Raw genomic sequence first — 15,340 nt, 5'->3', positions numbered from 1 at the left:
CATATATATCAACAATCTCTCTCTATCTCAAGAAACAGCCCATGCAAAAACAGAGACACATTTCCTGTAAAATACACCGTGGGACTGTTCCAACAGTCAAAGCTAAAATACCACCTCTGCGTGATTAACCACTCAACTCGAGCCTACCTACCCATTTGCAGTTCAGTAATTCCTTGTCATTAACCCCTACAGATCTGATAGATGCCACTCTGCATTACCACTGAGCTAGTCTACAGCTAGGGACTGTGCCTCAGACTCAACAGTAAAGTGGGCTATCCTCAGAGCCTAGTGCCTGTGCTGCCTTGCACTTTGTTGTAGGGTACTTTTCCATTGGTATTTACACTCCCCCAACCCAAAATAAAAATACATTATTTTTTGGTGTGCTTTTTTTTGTGCCATGGGGCAGAGGGAGAAAAATGTAGTTTAGTAGCTAATTTCATGCTATTTTACACATTTGCCATGAGACTGAAAGAAAATGTTGCTGTTTTAATGCTCAGTGATTCTTGTAAGATGAGGCAATCAACTGTTCCCCAAAACATATTCGTCTTAACAAAAGTGTAATATATATTTTGATAGTATCAGCCATCACACCATGTAAAGAAACAAACTCCTAATTATTATTTTCTTCATAAAATACAAATCAAATGTTTTGTAAAAAAGCGCAAATAACAATAGCAGGGCTATCTATATAAAGGGTCCCAGCAGGGGTCCTTGGCACTCCTATCGGGCACGTTTTTCTCCCGTACACAACCGGCAGGAAGCGGGGGGGGGGGGGGGGGGACACGGGGGGACACGGTCTAACAAGCGATGTCGCTAGCTAGGTAGTTATCACATGGTGTTGCCCCAGCCTCCCGTCTGCTGTGCTTGCGGGAAGCGGGGGGGCGACCGGTAGACAGTGTCTTTATCCCCCTGTCGTGCACTGTTTTCCCGCAGGTATGTAAACGACTGAGGGCAGGCGGGAGTGAAAAAACTCAGATAATACTTTTATTTCCCTTTTGACCCACATTCAAAAGAGTGCAGAAACGCCCCGAATTATGGGCTGCAGTTACACACTATTGGAATCGGTTAGCTACTGCCACTGGTTCTGACTAGAGGAAGTACGGCCAGAGATAATAGAAAAGCAGGAGATACGAATTCCAGCGGAAATGGAATGCAAAAACATGCAGTATAACGCTCCGCCCAGCAGGCTGTCGATCAATCGCGTTCACGTTGTCATGTTGCAATCCATTCTAAAAGTCAAAGAGTAATTCTATGATTTCCAAATTTGTGGATATTGATGATATCTGCGTTTTCTGTGAAAAAGCAGAATCTGTCTCCCTTATTCTTTGAATGTAAATTTGTGTCAGAATTTTGGGAAAACCTTGCAAAGTACTTATTTACCATTATGAACACTGCTTACAATTTTAACATAAAATATATAATATGTTACAATTGCAATGATAACAAAACCACAAATGATTGTTAATGTTTTAATTCTTGTTGCCAAATACTTTCTACACAAACAAAAATTCCAAAATTACCATTTTTTCTGATTGAGTTTAATTATCTTATTAGAACACTAACCCTAGTGAATAACAACAAGAATAACATCTTCACTAATCATTATAATAAGATATTTCCAGAGTGAATATAATTGCATGTAAATTGTTTATTTTTTGTATTTTATTTGTATTTATATTTTTTTTTTGTGTTTGATCATTGTTAATACCTGTGTTGTGTTTGCTTGACATGTTTGATGTAGCAATGTAAGTTGCTTTTTGTATTATGAATAAAATACATCTATAATAAAAAAATATATTTTTTAAAGAGTATGAGTCGAGAAACTTGCCTATTTTATTCGGAAGTACGTTTTGTGACGATTTCAAAGTCAAAAAGACATTACAGAGGACAAGTTAGTATCTTAAATGTTGTATTTTTTTGTTGTTGCAATGTTTAGCTTCTTTTTTTACGCAATTCGTGCTAATAATGGGTTTTGCTTGGCGCCCAATTGACTCCCATTGAAGGAGAGAATTTCTTACCCAGAATCCACCGCGTGGCACATTGACAACGTACAGTGGGCGTTAATACGAGTCCAATGGAGTTTCCCATCTCCTTTAAAAGTATCTATGTGACGGCTAGTCACAACCTAGCTAGCTTGGCTACTTGTGTCTCAGTCAGGTATGTTTTTCTAGTACTCAGTGTTTTTAATTTTCCTGGAAAGTATAGTTATTACTTGTTAGTTGACAAGTGTATATACACATATGGTTTGGTATTGTTTTTTGAGGCAGATTTTTTATTGTTGTTGCTGTCCGTCGGATATGCTAATTAACTTGTGCTAAGCTAACGGTAGCTATTCATCTAGCTACCTAGCTTCATCTAGTTAGCTAGCTTTAGTTAGCTTTCGTCTTCACTCTTTGTTATTTAGTTTTTGACTGACCCAAGGGGTTTTAAGGGAAAGCCTAAGATACGTTTGTAAAGTAAAATGTTGTCTCTTCAAACGAAGCGTATTGATTGTTTAACATTGTCTTAATGAACTAACAGCTTTTGTTGACATATGTGGGCACAACTATGTAAACATCACTAGCTAACTAACTATAGCCTGTGGCTGGCGTGAAAGTTTTCATGCTATTTGCACTCAACCTTTACCACCAAATACTTTTATTATAATAAGTTAAGACAACTAGGTCAATAATCCTTTTCTGAATCATTTCTGATTAGAAGGATACAGGCACATTTTGAATGGTTTCATACAGTAAGTAGCACTGTTCTCTCAATCAATAACCTGTTTATTCAGGTATATTAATATCTGTCTATGATGTTGTGTCCCATGCCTAAGACCTGAAACACAATGTCTCTTATCTCCTGTGTCTACAGTGTTGGGAATGCAGCCACCACTCCCACCGGATGCAGTCAGAGAGCTGGTGTGTTCCTGTCTTCACAGGGACCCAGTAGCCGCTGATCTGAGATGCAGCCTGTTTGTGGCAGCTGCTCAGAACTACAAGCGGGACTCAGTTCTCAGACCCTATCCCCCCAGATACATCAGAGACAGAGACACCAAGGAGTTTGATGAGCTGGTGAGGAATTGGACAGGACAAATCTTTGATATGGAAAATATTAGTGTTAAGGCTTGACTTATAATTCAAACCTTCAGGTACAGGCTCTCTGCCTAAAAGTCAAGCATATTATTCACCATCACTGTGCACCTGTCCTACACCTGTTCTGTGTTATACAGTGCCTTGCGAAAGTATTCGGCCCCCTTGAACTTTGCGACCTTTTGCCACATTTCAGGCTTCAAACATAAAGATATAAAACTGTATTTTTTTGTGAAGAATCAACAACAAGTGGGACACAATCATGAAGTGGAACAACATTTTATTGGATATTTCAAACTTTTTTAACAAATCAAAAACTGAAAAATTGGGCGTGCAAAATTATTCAGCCCCTTTACTTTCAGTGCAGCAAACTCTCTCCAGAAGTTCAGTGAGGATCTCTGAATGATCCAATGTTGGCCTAAATGACTAATGATGATAAATACAATCCACCTGTGTGTAATCAAGTATCCGTATAAATGCACCTGCACTGTGATAGTCTCAGAGGTCCGTTAAAAGCGCAGAGAGCATCATGAAGAACAAGGAACACACCAGGCAGGTCCGAGATACTGTTGTGAAGAAGTTTAAAGCCGGATTTGGATACAAAAAGATTTCCCAAGCTTTAAACATCTGTGCAAGCGATAATATTGAAATGGAAGGAGTATCAGACCACTGCAAATCTACCAAGACCTGGCCGTCCCTCTAAACTTTCAGCTCATACAAGGAGAAGACTGATCAGAGATGCAGCCAAGAGGCCCATGATCACTCTGGATGAACTGCAGAGATCTACAGTTGAGGTGGAAAACTCTGTCCATAGGACAACAATCAGTTGTATATTGCACAAATCTGGCCTTTATGGAAGAGTGGCAAGAAGAAAGCCATTTCTTAAAGATATCCCTAAAAGGTGTTGTTTAAAGTTTGCCACAAGCCACCTGGGAGACACACCAAACATGTGGAAGAAGGTGCTCTGGTCAGATGAAACCAAAATTGAACTTTTTGGCAACAATGCAAAACGTTATGTTTGGCGTAAAAGCAACACAGCTCATCACCCTGAACACACCATCCCCACTGTCAAACATGGTGGTGGCAGCATCATGGTTTGGGCCTGCTTTTCTTCAGCAGGGACAGGGAAGATGGTTAAAATTGATGGGAAGATGGATGGAGCCAAATACAGGACCATTCTGGAAGAGAACCTGATGGAGTCTGCAAAAGACCTGAGACTGGGACGGAGATTTGTCTTCCAACAAGACAATGATCCAAAACATAAAGCAAAATCTACAATGGAATGGTTCAAAAATAAACATATCCAGGTGTTAGAATGGCCAAGTCAAAGTCCAGACCTGAATCCAATCGAGAATCTGTGGAAAGAACTGAAAACTGCTGTTCACAAATGCTCTCCATCCAACCTCACTGAGCTCGAGCTGTTTTGCAAGGAGGAAAGGGAAAAAATGTCAGTCTCTCGATGTGCAAAACTGATAGAGACATACCCCAAGCGACTTACAGCTGTAATCGCAGCAAAAGGTGGCGCTACAAAGTATTAACTTAAGGGGGCTGAATAATTTTGCACGCCCAATTTTTCAGTTTTTGATTTGTTAAAAAAGTTTGAAATATCCAATAAATGTCGTTCCACTTCATGATTGTGTCTTTGTTTGAAGCCTGAAATGTGGCAAAAGGTCGCAAAGTTCAAGGGGGCCGAATACTTTCGCAAGGCACTGTAGCTGAGTCTACTGGTTATTGTCTGGGTCGTGTTCATTAGGGCATACAACAGAAATTGTTTTAGAACCTTTTGCAGTGAAAAATTAAATGTAGCAATTCTTATTTCATAAGTCCAGTTAGTGCCTCTGTTTCAGTCAGTTTTTCTACGTTTGGTGCCTAATGAACATGACACTGCTCTTGTGTTCCTTCCAGCTGTCAGATGTCAGCAGTTTGCCTGGTGTGAGGGAGCTGGTGAGACTGAGACCTGGTGAAGCTGACCATCATCTGGCCCTCACACACTGGGTTCTCTCCTCCAAGAGCTTCGCTGTGAAAACACTACAGAAAGATGAGGTAAAGGCAATAATATCTCAAAAGAAAAGAAGTGTGCAGGATACACACTGCACTTGACAGATGTCCTTTCCACTGCCCTCCTCTCTGCCCTCCAATAGTATGCCAAGCTGTGTAACCTGACTGAGAGTGAGGGGATCTCCACGCCTGTTCCAGACTTCCTGTTTGAGCTGGAGTACTGCGACCAGATGAACGCTAAGTTTGAGAAGACACGGGCGGGACGCGACCTCTTCTACGCATTCCATGGCAGCCGACTGGAGAACTTCCATTCTATCATCCACAACGGACTACACTGCCACCTCAACAAGGTCAGTTAATGTGACAGTACAATGGCAGCTTCACCAGTCCTGTGATGACTGTAATGATCCTTATTTCTTTCGGGGTTCCCAGTAGCCCTGCTTGAGTATATATTTTCAGATTGATGATGTTTTTTGGTTGGTTGATGAATCATTTCACAGATAATTGTTATGTTTAGACAAAAGCCAATATTAGCTACACAAAAGGAATGGACTTGCATGGATGAAGTTGCATTTCTGACAGACTTGGTTTTTTTTTTTTGGGGGGGGGGGGGATTTCTTGACAGACGTCGTTGTTCGGAGAGGGCACCTACCTCACCAGTGACCTCAGCATGGCGGTCCTCTACAGTCCCCATGGCAACGGTTGGCATGACAGTCTCCTGGGACCGTTGCTAAGCTGTGTCGCCGTGTGTGAGGTCATCGACCACCCAGACGTTAAGTGCCAGGTGAAGAGGAAAGGTCAGAGCTTTGTCCAGAACGTTTACACAACACTCTTTATTTACTTAGGCACCCTGAGTCTCCTCTAGTCCCCTCTAAACACACGTCAGTTCTCTTGGTGTTTGCCTCTTGCACAACATCGACCTCATAACAAATGAGTGGACCGTGCAACAATATCATGTCAACGATGGCTGCCTCTCAAAGTCCAGTAAATGTCAGTAATAATTTCCCTAAACCGGTTTCAGACTCGGAGACCATTGACCGTCAGCGCTCCAGAGCCAGGAACAGTGAAGGAGGAGAGGTCCCTCAGAAGTACTTTGTGGTCACCAACAATCAGCTGCTCCGAGTCAAATACCTGCTAGTGTACTCTCAGAGAAGACACCTGTCCAGGTTAGTACCTGCTAGTGTACTCTCAGAGAAGACACCTGTCCAGGTTAGTACCTGCTAGTGGACTCTCAGAGAAGACACCTGTCCAGGTTAGTACCTGCTAGTGTACTCTCAGAGAAGACACCTGTCCAGGTTAGTACCTGCTAGTGGACTCTCAGAGAAGACACCTGTCCAGGTTAGTACCTGCTAGTGTACTCTCAGAGAAGACACCTGTCCAGGTTAGTACCTGCTAGTGGACTCTCAGAGAAGACACCTGTCCAGGTTAGTAGTACCTGCTAGTGGACTCTCCGAGAAGACGGCTGCAGCTTCCCTAACTCGGCTCGGCCCGGGTATGTTTCCAACTAGGTCCTCGGGTCCATTTGGAATGGGTTTCTATATTTAAGAAATCAATCAAGCTGATATCTCAAAGTGCTGTACAGAAACCCAGCCTAAAACCCCAAACGGCAAGCAATGCAGGTGTAGAAGCACGGTGGCTAGGAAAAACTCCCCAGAAAGGCCAGAACTTAGGAAGAAACCTGGAGAGGAACCAGGCTCTCAGGGGTGGCCAGTCCTCTTTTGGCTGTGCCGGGTGGAGCTTATAAAAACGGTACATGGCCAAGATGTTAAAAAGTTAATAGATGACCAGCAGCGTCAAATAATAAATCGAATGCATATGGGATCCGGATGGGAAAGCCCCAGGTCCATTTGGGAACGGACCTGTGAAGGCTTAGGCTGTAAACAGTATGGTGATAGTTGTATTATCTTTGCTGCCCTCTATTGGTGTTGTGGTGAGTTGCCAGTACATTAGTAGAACTGATAAACAATTCTGTCACTGCTTCAGATTTTCTCTCGGATAGGACCATTTGACTTCTGTTGAGATTTTAGAGATGATAACTTGTGTGACTTGATTGTAATGTGATTTTTCTGATGTGTTTCCAGACATTCCCGGGGCAGGTCATGGCTGGTCAGACATCACTTTGCCATTATGATGAGTCTCTATCTGCTGCTACTCATCTTCATCGGTGCCTTCAACTCCACCGCATTCCTCTCCTTCTGGAACAGGCTTTTCCGGTGACGTCACAATCGCAAGACGGTCTCGTCCGGTGACCTCACAATCGCAGGACCACACTCTTCTGGTGACGTCACAATGAAATCACCGGACCTCACTAATCACAGGACATGGTCTTCCGTTGCTATCACACGAGTCTCTGGTGCTTTCCTACTGCAGCCCCGGTTGGTCCAGCCTGAGGCTCTCTATAGGCTTTATACCCCAGTGTTTCCTGGGGAAATCGTTTCTCTTTTCCATCCTTAGGGCTGACGTTAAGGACTTGGGAAGAGCAGTGTGTCAAGTTTCACCATCTGAATATTCAAACCGTTTCTTATGAGAAGGAATAGTTCATATATACATGGACCATTCTTGTCATTCATAGTGCCTTCCATAACAGAGAGAGACACAGACAGAGAGACAATCAGACAGATGGGCAAATAGGACATCCATATTATACACTATTTCCCTTTAACCTCTTTCCTGTCTTCCACCTCTTTGTATGTACATTATACATGGTTATTACCACGAGGTCGACCGATTAATCGGAATGGCCGATTTCAAGTTTTCCTAACAATCGTAAATCGGTATTTTTGGACACCAATTTTGTTTTAATTATTATTTTTTTACACCTTTATTTAACTAGGCAAGTCAGTTAATAACACAATCTTATTTTCAATGACGGCCTAGGAACGGTGGGTTAACTGCCTCGTCCAGGGGGCAGAACGACAGATTTTCACCTTGTCAGCTCGGGGGATCCATTCTTGCAACCTTACAGTTAACTAGACCAACGCAATAATGACCTGCCTCTTGTTGCACTCCACGAGCAGCCTGCCTTTTACACGAATGCAGTAAGCCAAGGTAAGTTGCTAGCTAGCATTAAATGTAACTTTAAAAAACCAATCAATCATAATCACTAGTTAACTACACATGGTTGATGATATTACTAGATATTATCTAGCGTGTCCTGCGTTGCATATAATCTGACTGAGCATCAAGTAGCTAGGTATCTGACTGAGCGGTGGTAGGCAGAAGCAGGTGCGTAAACATTAATTCAAACAGCACTTTCGTGCGTTTTGCCAGCAGCTCTTCGTTGTGAGTCAAGCATTGCGCTGTTTATGACTTCAAGCCTATCAACTCCCGAGACGAGGCTGGTGTAACCGAAGTGAAATGGCTAGCTAGTTAGCGCGTGCTAATAGCTTTTCAAACGTCACTCGCTCTGAGCTTTCTATTAGTTGTTCCCCTTGCTCTGTAATGCTGCCTCGAGGGTGGCTGTTGTCGTTGTGTTCCTGGTTCGAGCCCAGGTAGGGGCGAAGAGAGGGACGGAAGCTATACTGTTACACTGGCAATACTAAACTGCCTATAAGAACATCCAATAGTCAAAGGTTAATGAAATACAAATGGTATAGAGAGAAATAGTCCTATAATAACTACAACCTAAAACTTCTTACCTGGGAATATTGAAGACTCATGTTACAAGGAACCACCAGCTTTCATATGTTCTCTTGTTCTGTGCAAGGAACTGAAACATTAGCTATTGCACTTTTAATTCTCCAACACTTTGTTTTTGCATTATTTAAACCAAATTGAACATGTTTCATTATTTATTTGAGGCTAAATTGATTTTATTGATGTATTAAGTTAAAATAATTGTTCATTCAGTATTGTTGTAATTGTCATTATTATAAATAAATACAAATCAGCCGATTAATCGGTATCGACTTTTTTGGTCCTCCAATAATCAGTATCTGCGTTTAAAAATCATAATCGGTCGACCTCTGATTACCACCACTGGTTATAACACCTTAAGGCTGTTTCCACGTGGTTATTACCAACACTGGTTATAACACCCTAAGGCTGTTTCCACATGGTTTTTATCACTACTATGGTTATAACACCCCAAGGCTGTTTCCACATGGTTATTATCACTACTATGGTTATAACACCCCAAGGCTGTTTCCACATGGTTATTACCACCACTGGTTATAACACCCTCCACATGGTTATTACCACTACTATGGTTATAACACCCTAAGGCTGTTTCCACATGGTTATTATCACTACTATGGTTATAACACCCTAAGGCTGTTTCCACATGGTTATTATCACTACTATGGTTATAACAACCTAAGGCTGTTTCCACATGGTTATTGACCCACACGATGAAATCGGGGAGGGGACTGCAGATCTGTCTCTGTATGTTACTTATGTTAGTCACAATATCTCAGACAGCACTGGGACGATTAAGACGAAACTTGGATGAATGACACATCTTGCCATAAAGATTCGGCATTTTACAAAATTACACTGATTGGCTAGACGGTGGCGCTATAACAAGAGATTGAAAATGCTGACTTTAAAAGGTCATGCCCCTCACCCTGTTTGACCTAAAGCCATGAAATTCGGTCCCTCTCCTCACAAGGAGCACATTTGCCTCAGGGACTCATAAGCAATGTTCCCTCTAATCTGCGTGCGGGCGCGCAGTAGCCCTTAGACTGCCGCATGACTCAGCCCTTACTCTACACAGACCGGTGCGGCATAACCAATCAGAGCTGGAGTAGGCCTATATGCAAATATACCATTGCCATATATGGATCTGTGCTATTTACTTTGAACTGCACTGTGTTTACAGCTGTGGTCAGGAGTAGATGCTCTTGTTTTGAGATCCAAAGCGAAAGCTGCATGTAGCCACGTGTGCACATTTTGTTCATATTCTTTGCTAGTTAGTTAGTTATTAGCCCAGTTATAGATCATTTGTAGTCAGCAATAGGGGAGTGAATTGCTTCTTATAAGAGCACAAATCATGTACATTTCTAGTCCTCTTTTTTTTTTTTTTTTTTATTTTTTTATTTTTTACAAGTAAGGTAAAGAATTTATTCTTTATTTTCTTACAGGGGCAGTGTTGTATTTTGAGCCGGGCTTGAATAAGCTAATTAGATTATCTGTAATAATGTTATGAGAATAATAATAATCAATTTTCTTTTGTAAAGTGGTTTATTCCATCAAACACAACATTTTCAGTCACATTCTTGTCTGAAGGACAAGTTGATAAACAGTTTCATGTTTTAAGCCCTGCATGTTTTTTGTGGGGTTTTTTTCTCCAATAGTCTCAGAATGTAGGCTTTACACTGAACACCACACATTGGCTGCTACTGTAGGCTGAACGATAGAACAGCTGTTTCCATGTTAAAATGTTGTTGCATGCATTTTCTCCATGGATTGAAGGGGGAAAAAAACTAGTTTAGTCAGTAAGGATGGAATTACGTAAATAAACATGTTTTTTGAGTCATAGTATATGGAAATTTGTAGTACAAAAATATCAAATATCTATATTTTACTTACAAACTGAAAACATTTAGCAAATGGTCAGTTTGCAAAATGCAATTTGTAGTTTTAGCATTTTATGACGTTAAACAATTCCAATTCTTAACGGATATTTTAATCAAGAAATATCCTTCTCGAACCAGATTCATTAAAACATTTGCATTAGAACATTAGTTGTTTCCAGAAGAGAGTTAATAGCTGCCAAAAAGTGACTTGCATTGTTATCTGTCAATTTGATAGCATTCTTTTAATCTATTTTCAACCTTTTATAAGTATAATTTCTCTTGTATTCCATCTGGAAAATAACAGCTGCAAAGTTGGAATGTTGCCCTGAACATCCAAACATAAAAGTGGATAATAGTTGTTGTGCTTTCAGACAGGCTGCGGCCTGCAAAACTGTGCTTTTATCTGATTTATCTCTGTCGTACTAATAACCTTTTAGAATTCTAATTGAATGGAGAAGCAGCCTACATCCTCTTGATTTTTATCATCTTAGTTGTATCTCGTGTGAAGTTTTAGAAGCAATGTGATTGTAACTGAGATATCCAAGATGTCTGTGGATTGACCGAATGAAGACAAGACATTGTTTTACTGTACTATGATTACCACCAGTGCTTGTGAATCTTTTTTTTTTCTTGAGGAACTATGTCTTCACTTTTACTTTTTTTTTTACAAATATTAACCAGGCATCAGAAGGATGTTCAGAGAACAACCAGCCCATTGTTGGACCAGGCTTTATTCTCACTTTCTACTGGTTCTGTTATGTAGGTGTAGCAGACTGTCTCAGAGGAGAGTACCACGTTGCAGGTGTAGCAGACTGTCTCAGAGGAGAGTACCACGTTGCAGGTGTAGCAGACTGTCTCAGAGGAGAGTACCACGTTGCAGGTGTAGCAGACTGTCTCAGAGGAGAGTACCACGTTGCAGGTGTAGCAGACTGTCTCAGAGGAGAGTACCACGTTGCAGGTGTAGCAGACTGTCTCAGAGGAGAGTACCACGTTGCAGGTGTAGCAGACTGTCTCAGAGGAGAGTACCACGTTGCAGGTGTAGCAGACTCTCAGAGGACACTGCTTAATTTGGAGGGGATTTGATGATTGTTCCGTCTTCACCTGTTCACGCCTTACCCTCAGCCATATTGGTCAATCATCAATTACAATGAAGCAAGTGCTAAAAATGGATTGGATATTGATGTATGCCATTAGACTTTTAAAAAAAAAAGATCAAACTTTTAGAAAATTATTTGCACGGACAAACTTGTTTGCGTATAATAGCAATTGAGAGATAATTACAGTGTCATTCACTTTACACATGTACCTGCCATTAGCTTGAGGTTAATAGAGTAGCATAGAGCAGTCATTTTGTTCCACTATATGGACATGTAAAGACACTTTATAATCTACAAAATGCCATTTGTTTATTCACAAAATTAAAGATTCATGTCACGGTGTACATTGATTCATTGATTCAACTCGTCTGATGAACGAGATTAATTCCCCCAATGGAGACTGTTTGTTGAAGGTAGTTATTTCTTTTGACGTTAAGGTTGTTAGTCGGTAACTCGTTCACCACTCTTCCCCATTATGCTCTGGGCGCAATTAGCAGATCAACCCATAAATAACATTAAAATACTTCATTTGTTAAGCCAAAATGATCCAAATTCTAAAATGCATTAAAAAAATATTCTTAAAACAGTGATTTTATTAAATTAGGTGGATAAAATAAGACAACTTTAATCTTTAATATTGTTTATATTTCCATTACCAATCCTGAAAATGTGCTGTGAAAAAGAAAAACAAGTGATAATAACCCAGTACAACCTTCTTTCCTAAATACATTTGGTCTGTTTCTCACCTCACTTGATACAAGCCGTGCAAAGTTATGCCAAGGAGACCTAGAGTGATTGTTGCTTCAACTCAGTGGAAGCGATTATACTGGGTTTCTCAGTATAGCAGTGCTGCTCTAGGATCAGTTTAGTCTTTTTCTGATCATAATGAATAAGAAGGGGGGGGGGCATCTGATTCTAGATCAGCGTATCTACTCAGACGTTTTGTGAACATAGGCCCAGGATGAAATGGTCAGCGCCGTGTTTACTACTTGACCCTACGGCTATTTATTGAAATGCTACATAACAGATTATTTTCAGCGCCATCATTCCTCCATTAAAATACACAAACAGTTAAGACTATGGTTACATCATATTCATTTCAGCAGTATATGGGCCTCTGTTCACACATTGACTTGTGTGGCTTCAATACTTCCTAGCCTTAAATTACTTTATCGTAACATTTTGTATTATTTTCCTAGAAAATGTAAATAATGTAGGGGGAAGAATGTTCAGGGCGATATTACCCTCCTTACAACTAGAAGTAATCAATCTTTAAACACGGAATTTAGGAATTCACCCCCCCTAAAAAAATATTTGTAGACTATGTGACCATGCAAACCGAGTCCTGAATTTATCTAACATGTTCATCTCAATGATGCTTTTCTCAACTGGTCCTAAACTCCTTGACTTATTTGGACATTTTCTCCTGAGAAATACTATATGATGTCAAGGATCAATATATTCCCAAGTGTAATATGTGATGAGCACCGAACTGACATTTGGAGAACTATAGTCTTTACATAACAATGTACTATTATATTTCAGAATGCCAATAGCCATCCTTTGAGTAAAACAAATATTTAATTTATACTTGTGGAACGACATTTATTGGATATTTCAAACTTTTTTAACAAATCAAAAACTGAAAAATTGGGCGTGCAAAATTATTCAGCCCCTTTACTTTCAGTGCAGCAAACTCTCTCCAGAAGTTCAGTGAGGATCTCTGAATGATCCAATGTTGACCTAAATGACTAATGATGATAAATACAATCCACCTGTGTGTAATCAAGTCTCCATATAAATGCACCTGCACTGTGATAGTCTCAGAGGTCCGTTAAAAGCGCAAGAGAGCATGTGTCTCACTTGTTGTTGATTCTTCACAAAAAAATACAGTTTTATATCTTTATGTTTGAAGCCTGAAATGTGGCAAAAGGTCGCAAAGTTCAAGGGGGCCGAATACTTTCGCAAGGCACTGTATGTGTAGACTGTCAGCCTTAAATATTTGTCATTCAACATACTTTTGGTAATGTAGTGTATGTGGACACCTGCTTGTCGAACATCTCATTCTAAAATCATGGGCATTTAATATGCAGTTGGTCCCCCCTTTGCTGCTATAACAGCCTCCACTCTTCTGGGAAGGCTTTCCACTAGATGTTGGAACATTGCTGTTATAACAGCCTCCACTCTTCTGGGAAGACTTTCCACTAGATGTTGGAACATTGCTGCTATAACAGCCTCAACTCTTCTGGGAAGGCTTTCCACTAGATGTTGGTACATTGCTGCAGGGGGACTTGATTCCATTCAGCCACAAGAGCATTAGTGAGATCGGGCACTGATGTTGGGCGATTAGGCACGCAGTCAGCATTCCAATTCATCCCGAAGGCTTTCGATGGGATTGAGGTCAGGTCTCTGTGCAGTCAAGTTCTAAACACACTGATCGACTAACCATTTCTGCATGGACCTCGCTTTGTGCACGGGGGTATTCATGCTGAAAGAGCCTTCCCATATATTACCTCAATTATCTCGACACTGGTGCCCCCGCACATTGACTCTGTACCGTAACACCCTGTATATAACCTCCACGTTGACTCTGTACCGTAATACCCTGTATATAGCCTCCACATTGACTCTGTACCGTAATACCCTGTATATAGCCTCCACATTGACTCTGTACCGTAATACCCTGTATATAGCCTCCACATTGACTCTGTACCGTAATACCCTGTATATAGCCTCCACATTGACTCTGTACCGTAATACCCTGTATATAGCCTCCACATTGACTCTGTACCGTAATACCCTGTATATAGCCTCCACATTGACTCTGTACCGTAATACCCTGTATATAGCCTCCACATTGACTCTGTACCGTAATACCCTGTATATAGCCTCCACATTGGCTCTGTACCGGTACCACTGTATATAGCCTCCACATTGACTCTGTACCGTAATACCCTGTATATAGCCTCCACATTGACTCTGTACCGTAATACCCTGTATATAGCCTCCACATTGACTCTGTACCGTAACACCCTGTATATAGCCTCCACATTGACTCTGTACCGGTACCACTGTATATAGCCTCCACATTGACTCTGTACCGTAATACCCTGTATATAGCCTCCACATTGACTCTGTACCGTAATACCCTGTATATAGCCTCCACATTGACTCTGTACCGTAATACCCTGTATATAGCCTCCACATTGACTCTGTACCGTAATACCCTGTATATAACCTCCACATTGACTCTGTACCGTAATACCCTGTATATAGCCTCCACATTGACTCTGTACCGTAATACCCTGTATATAGCCTCCACATTGACTCTGTACCGTAATACCCTGTATATAGCCTCCACATTGACTCTGTACCGTAATACCCTGTATATAGCCTCCACATTGACTCTGTACCGTAATACCCTGTATATAACCTCCACATTGACTCTGTACCGTAATACCCTGTATATAGCCTCCACATTGACTCTGTACCGTAATACCCTGTATATAGCCTCCACATTGACTCTGTACCGTAATACCCTGTATATAGCCCTGCTGTTGTCATTTACTGCTGCGCTTTAATTATTTGTTATTGTTATCTCATACTCTTTTTGTAGGTACTTTCTTAAAACTGCATTGTTGGTTAAGGACTTGTAAAC

At 40.9% G+C, this 15,340-nt stretch overlaps 2 protein-coding genes across 3 annotated transcripts in view; one reads left to right on the top strand and one right to left on the bottom strand.

The window, feature by feature from the left end:
* The window catches only part of LOC139376285 (uncharacterized), a 1,125,987-nt gene that overhangs the window by 1,106,787 nt on the left and 3,860 nt on the right, over positions 1-15,340 (bottom strand). The window lies entirely within an intron of this gene.
* Positions 2,021-8,980, top strand: LOC139376344 (protein mono-ADP-ribosyltransferase PARP16-like). Of its 2 annotated transcripts, none has more exons than XM_071118783.1 (7): positions 2,021-2,157; positions 2,854-3,053; positions 4,977-5,114; positions 5,213-5,419; positions 5,695-5,853; positions 6,091-6,235; positions 7,151-8,971. In XM_071118783.1, exons 2-6 carry the CDS (start codon positions 2,862-2,864, stop codon positions 6,205-6,207), a joined length of 813 nt encoding a protein of 270 aa, XP_070974884.1. In that variant the 5' UTR covers positions 2,021-2,157; positions 2,854-2,861; the 3' UTR covers positions 6,208-6,235; positions 7,151-8,971. The 2 variants fall into 2 exon arrangements, with proteins under 2 accessions (XP_070974884.1, XP_070974875.1); XM_071118774.1 differs by having other exon boundaries at positions 2,038-2,157; positions 5,695-5,866; positions 7,151-8,980.

Source organism: Oncorhynchus clarkii, chromosome 2, assembly GCF_045791955.1.
Source record: "Oncorhynchus clarkii lewisi isolate Uvic-CL-2024 chromosome 2, UVic_Ocla_1.0, whole genome shotgun sequence".
Classification (NCBI taxonomy): domain Eukaryota; kingdom Metazoa; phylum Chordata; class Actinopteri; order Salmoniformes; family Salmonidae; genus Oncorhynchus; species Oncorhynchus clarkii.
This window is presented reverse-complemented; position numbering and strand designations above follow the sequence as displayed.

Coding starts and splice junctions, on each gene's coding strand:
- LOC139376344 (XM_071118774.1), top strand. CDS start 2,862: ATGCAGCCACCACTCCCACCGGATGCAGTCAGAGAGCTGGTGTGTTCC. Junction 5,115..5,212: donor AAACACTACAGAAAGATGAG/GTAAAGGCAATA, acceptor GCCCTCCAATAG/TATGCCAAGCTGTGTAACCT. Junction 5,420..5,694: donor TACACTGCCACCTCAACAAG/GTCAGTTAATGT, acceptor ATTTCTTGACAG/ACGTCGTTGTTCGGAGAGGG.